At 40.7% G+C, this 6,063-nt stretch overlaps 1 protein-coding gene across 1 annotated transcript; it reads left to right on the forward strand.

Moving 5' to 3' along the window:
• Positions 1-2,372: 2,372 nt before the first annotated feature.
• Positions 2,373-3,184, forward strand: LOC141692903 (uncharacterized). The gene is made up of 2 exons (XM_074497859.1): positions 2,373-2,844; positions 2,963-3,184. The coding sequence occupies exons 1-2, from the start codon at positions 2,399-2,401 to the stop codon at positions 2,973-2,975; spliced, it is 459 nt and encodes a 152-aa protein (XP_074353960.1). The 5' UTR covers positions 2,373-2,398; the 3' UTR covers positions 2,976-3,184.
• Positions 3,185-6,063: the final 2,879 nt, after the last annotated feature.

The following is a 6,063-nucleotide window of genomic DNA, read 5'->3' on the forward strand; positions in this document are numbered from 1 at the left end:
GTTGATTCGTAGTTGGCAAATATGTAATACGAAGAAGTCCATCAAGAACCTTATCACGCGTAAAATGACAATTTATGTCAATATGCTTATTACGCTTGTGAAAGACGGGATTATTGGCTATATAGATGACAGACTGATTGTCAAAGTGCAATGTCACGAGTTTGAGATAGGTGACACCAAGTTCCTCTAATAGTCCAACAGTCCAAATAACCTCAGCAGTAGCTGAAGCCATTGCACGATATTCCGATTCAGATGACAAACGAGAAATAGTCGCTTGTTTCTTAGACTTCCAGGTAATGGGAGGGTTGCCAAATAAAAGAATGTAACCCGTGATTGATCTGCGAGACATAGGGCAAGCAACCCAATCACTATCTGAAAAAGCCTGGAGAGCGAGGGAATTAGAAGCTCGGAGAAGGATGCCTTGATTAGGAGGAGTAGAAATATAATTTAGAGTGTGAAGAAGAGCTTCCAGATGAGAAGAACGAGGTGATTGCATGAATTGGCTTAGCACTAGTTCAAGTCAGGACGTGTATATGTCAAATAATTGAGTTTTCCCACCAAGGAACGATACAACTGTTAGAAAATGGAGTTATTAAGTTCATAATTTTATTATGTTCTTGTTGTTAATTCCATAATCTAATGATTGGAAGTTGGTTCTAGATATCGGGACTTAAACTTTCATGTATGGGTTTAAGAATTTTCTTAATGAAATCCATAAGAGAAATGAAGTTGAAGTTAGTAGCTTGGAAAAGCTTGTTTTGAGAATGTGTTTGTCCCACATAGAAAGAAATAAAAGGGGTGTTGGCTTTATATAGTATAACACACATGGGTAGTGCATAACTACTAAGGTGTGTTATGGTGCGTGGTGTTCTCACGAGCCCACGCGCGCGCCGCCGCCGCCGCCCCGCCACGGCTCGGCTCGGCTCGGCTCGGCACGTCACGTCACGTCACGGGACGGGTCGAAGGGCGATTTGGGCGAATGTCTCGGCGTCTCGCGAGGCGACCTGGGCGGGGAATTTTATTTCGTATCGATTTAATATAATATTTTAATTAGAATTTATTTATCAGTTGGGCTGGGTTGTGTCTGTTGGGCTCAATTGGACTGGGTCGGATTGCATAATTGGGCTAAGTCAGATACAATGAACCTGGACTTGTAACTGATGATATATATTCAGAAATTAAAGTATATATATATAAAACGGATGGTTTAATGTGTGGATTAATATATATCAGCTGTTACATTATAATAAATCAGCTGTTACGATTTATTTTAAATGTGCAGTTTAAATTCATATATTAAATTTGGGGTGGTCAGTTACACTTAGCCTCTAGTATAAATAAAGGACTAAGCTGCTGAGTTTCACACACCACACCCTACATTCTCTTCTCCTCTTCCTCTCTGCTCTCTCTCCCAAACACAAGTCAGTCAGCAGTTGGTTTTCCGGCGAGTGAGGAGCTAGTCGTGGTTGAGCTTCGAAGGTGCTGTAATTCAAAGCTCTGAGCTGTTTTATCCTGGAGGAGGTGTTGCAAGCATCCCCAGTGCAGCAGGTGGGGGCAATAATCTCTTCAAGAGCAGTCATGTCTTCGTATAAGGCCTGACGACTCAGCTGTTCTTGTAATTTTCTTGTTGTACATGTTTTGCCTCAAGCTATGGCTACTGGTACAACTTCTTTCCTTCCTCTAGTTTTACAGTCACTGACATGCATGTATTTTACCTTCACGTTTTGTTTCAACTTGCTTGGCCTTGGCTTGTTTAATATGATATATAACTGCCTCTATGTTGCTATAATAATCAGTATTTCCAACATTCTTGAAGAGATTATTTGTTATATAATATTTAGCATAATGTCGAGCGAAACTGAGGTTCCCGTTGTTGGTGGTGGTAGTGGTTCTGGTGCATCTGTTGTGGCCATTGATTGGACCACTTACAGTTTTTCCACAAGCCGTTGAATTAACTGGCTTGCCAGAGAAGTTCAATGGTGGTGTAGGCTTTTCTCGCTGGCAGAAAAGAATGAAATTGTGGTTGACTGTAAAGGGTCTATGGCCTGTTGTGGAGTATGAGAAACCAGTGGTGGATCAAGAGAAGGCTGAAACTGTTAAGGGTTTTGCGAAGTGGGCTGAGAAGGATGGTGTGGCCAGGGCGGCCATTCTGGCTGCTCTCACTAACACATTGTTTGATGTGTATTCTTCTGATGCCTACTCTGCAAAACTCTTATGGGAGAAGCTGGACCAGACACATAATACTGACTCTCAGGGTCTTGAGAAGTATTCTGTGGCTAAGTTCCTTGAATTCAAGCTGGTGGACAACAAGTCCATGACTGAGCAAGTGCATGAATTCGAGATGATAGTGCATGCTTTGAAGGAATCCGGAATGGACCTCCCTGAAAAGTTCAAGGTTATGAGTGTGATTGAAAAGCTTCCGAAGTCTTGGGAGGAGTTCTCTCTATCCCTGAAAAGACAGAAAGGAGAGATCACCTGGACCAACCTTATGCTGGACATCTCGGTTCAAGAACAACACAAGTCCAAACAAGGACATGTGATGCCAACTGAGGCCGGGAGCTCGAAGGTAAATGTAGCAACTGTAGGACAGAAAAGGAAGGGTGTGGCTAAGAAAGTTAGCGCTAATAAACCTAAGAGTGACAAGGACAAGGCCAAGAAACCCAAGGCAAACAAACCGTGTTGGTCTTGTGGGCAGGTTGGGCACTGGAGTAAGGACTGCCCTACAAAGAAGGCGAAGAAGGCTGAGGTGGTAGCACAAGCGAATGCTGTGCTTGCAACTACAAGTGGGCCCGTAGTGAACATGGTTGTTGGTGAGGCCACGGCTTCTGAAACCAACGCAGACCGGTATGTTTCCTACAACCCTGTATTATTTTCTACCTATCTGTCAAATGAATGGTTGATAGATACTGGAGCTAATGTGCATATTTGTGCTGATATTAGTCTATTTGTATCTTATCAACAGAGTCATAGCTTGACAGTGACGATGGGGAATGCTAGTGCTGCTCAAGTACATGGAATAGGAAACGTAGACCTGAAGTTCCCTTCTGGACGTATTCTATCCCTAACTAGAGTGCATTATGTTCCCGACATGCGTAGAAATATAATAAGTGGAAGCTGTTTAGTTTCCAATGGCTTTGAAATTTCCTTCAAATGTAATAAAGTAGTTCTTATTCACACTGGTACATTTTTTGGCAAGAGTTACTTGTCAAATGGTTTATTTGTAATTAATGCTGAACCCGTTTTGGGTACATTAAATAATGTTATTCTTCCTTCTGTGAATTGTGTTGAATCCTCAAGTTTATGGCACGCTAGACTAGGTCACTTAAACTTTGGTGCTCTTAAGAATATGATGAACTTAGAGTTGATTCCAAAACATACCATAGAAAAGAATTCTAAATGTCAAGTATGTGTGTCTGCTAAACAGATAAGGAAACCTTTTCATAACGTTGTTAGGGATTCAGACTTGTTAGATTTAGTACACACTGATATTTGTGAATTTGGTGGTGTGTTAACCAAGGACCAGTTTAGATACTTCATTACTTTTATAGATGATAGTAGTAGATACTGTTATGTTTATTTACTTAGACATAAGGATGAAGCACTTAGTAAATTCATTATATATAAAACTGAAGTAGAAAAACAAACTAGTAAGCTACTTAAAAGATTGAGATCTGATAGAGGTGGTGAGTATACGAGTAATGCTTTTAATGAATTTTGTGCAAACAATGGTATAGTTCATGAAGTTACTCCACCATACACACCTGAGTCTAATGGGGTTGCTGAGCGAAAGAACAGAACATTTAAAGATATGATTAATAGTATGCTTATTAACTCTGGGTTGCCTAAATACATGTGGGGAGAGGCTCTAAATACGGCTTGCCATATTTTGAATAGAGTCCCTCTGAAACACATGGATAAAACACCCTTGGAGTTATGGAAAGGCAGGATGACTAGTCTTAAGTATCTTCGTGTGTGGGGGTGCCTTGCTAAGGTGCTTGTTCCTGAACACAAGAGAAAGAAACTAGGTCCAAAGACTGTTGACTGTATCTTTCTGGGCTATCTTGAAACCACTACAGCTATGAGATTTTTAGTGTTAAAATCTGACATAGATGGTATAGTGGCAAACACGATAGTTGAATTTCGAGATGCGACGTTCTTTGAGGATGTCTACCCTATGAAGACTGGAATACCTGAAACGACTTCTGAGGAAGATCCTACTCACACATCAAGTTCTATTCCTGATCATGTGGAAAAGATAACAAATGTGGGGGCGGAACCTAGTAGTAGCTCTAGTCCTAAGGAACTAGAGGAACCAAGGAGAAGTAAGCGTGCAAAGGTAGTCAAGGATTTTGGAGGTGATTTCATCACTTACAATATCGAGGACGAACCTTTAACTTTCCGGCAAGCTATGGATTCTTCTGAGTCAAGGCACTGGAAGGGCGCTGTCAAGAGTGAAATTGACTCTATTGTTTCCAATGGAACATGGGAGTTGGTTGATCTCCCTCCTGGGTGTTCTACTATTGGGTGCAAATGGGTCTTTAAAAGGAAGTTGAACCCTGACGGCTCAATAGATAAGTACAAAGCTAGACTGGTAGCTAAGGGTTTTAAGCAAAAGGAAGGAATTGATTATTTTGATACATACTCTCCGGTTGCAAGAATGGTAACAATCCGAATGCTTATAGCATTGGCTTCAGTCCATGGTCTTATCATCCATCAGATGGATGTAAAGACGACTTTTCTTCATGGTGAACTTGAGGAAGAGATATATATGGATCAGCCTGATGGATTTGTTGCATCAGGCAATGAAAGGAAAGTATGTAAGTTGATCAAGTCCATCTATGGCTTGAAACAAGCTCCCAGAGATTGGCATAAAAAGTTTGATGAAACTATATTGCCTTTCAGTTATAAGATTAATGAAAGTGATAAGTGTGTCTACACTAAAGTTAAAGGTAATGAGTGTGTTATCTTGTGCCTATATGTGGATGATATTTTATTGTTTGGAACCAATATTGAGATTATTAACGAGACTAAAGAATTCTTGAAAAGGCATTTTGAAATGAAGGATATGGGTGAGGCAAGTGTGATTCTTGGAATCAAATTGATTCAGTCCACTGAAGGAATAACCTTGACTCAATCTCATTATATAGAGAAATCTATACTTGAGAAATATGGTTATTCACAGTGTAGAATCGCTAGTACACCTTATGATTCGAAAGTTTCCCTTGTCAAGAATACTTCAGGAGTGCCTGTGTCTCAGTTAAGGTATTCTCAGATTATTGGGAGCTTGCAATATCTTGCAAACTGTACTAGACCAGATATTTCATATTCTGTGTCTAAATTGGCTAGATATACAAGCTGTCCAAACAGAACTCATTGGGATGCTCTTGATAGAGTACTTAGATATCTGAAAGGCACAATGTACCTTAGTTTACACTACAGGAGGTTTCCTGGTGTACTTGAAGGGTACAGTGATGCAAGTTGGATAGCTAAGAAGTCTGGTTCCAATGGAGTGACTGGATATGTGTTTACCCTTGCGGGTGGAGCAGTATCCTGGAAGTCGACTAGACAGACTATTGTGACTCGGTCGACATTTGAGGCTGAGCTGTGTGCACTTGATGCCACTGGGACGGAGGCTGAATGGCTACATGGGCTTATGTCCACGTTACCTGTAGTAAGCAGACCGCTTCCTGCGATTGCTATTCATTGTGATAGTCGAACAACTATTGACAAGATTAGCAGTAAAAAGCATAATGCTAAAACAAAGAGACACATCCAAGTTAGACTTAAGTCTATAAGGGGGTTAGTGTCTGACAGGATTATAGCTATAGAGTTCATAGGAACTCAGAATAATATAGCTGATCCTTTGACTAAAGGACTGGAACCTGCAGTAGTCCTTAAGTCAAGGTTGGGGATGAGACTGTCAACCCATCATAATTCATCAACAGTGGGAACCCAATACACATGAGAGGAGATCCCTCGAAGTGTATTCAATGTGGTAATAACAAGCTGTAAGGGTGAATTGGTAGTACCTTTGCTACATAGATGATACTCATGTATCTGAGT

This window comes from Apium graveolens, chromosome 10, assembly GCF_009905375.1.
Source record: "Apium graveolens cultivar Ventura chromosome 10, ASM990537v1, whole genome shotgun sequence".
In the NCBI taxonomy this organism is placed as follows: domain Eukaryota; kingdom Viridiplantae; phylum Streptophyta; class Magnoliopsida; order Apiales; family Apiaceae; genus Apium; species Apium graveolens.

Bases quoted from the DNA above. Each gene is read 5' to 3' on its own strand.
- LOC141692903 (XM_074497859.1), top strand. From the start codon at position 2,399: ATGAGTGTGATTGAAAAGCTTCCGAAGTCTTGGGAGGAGTTCTCTCTA.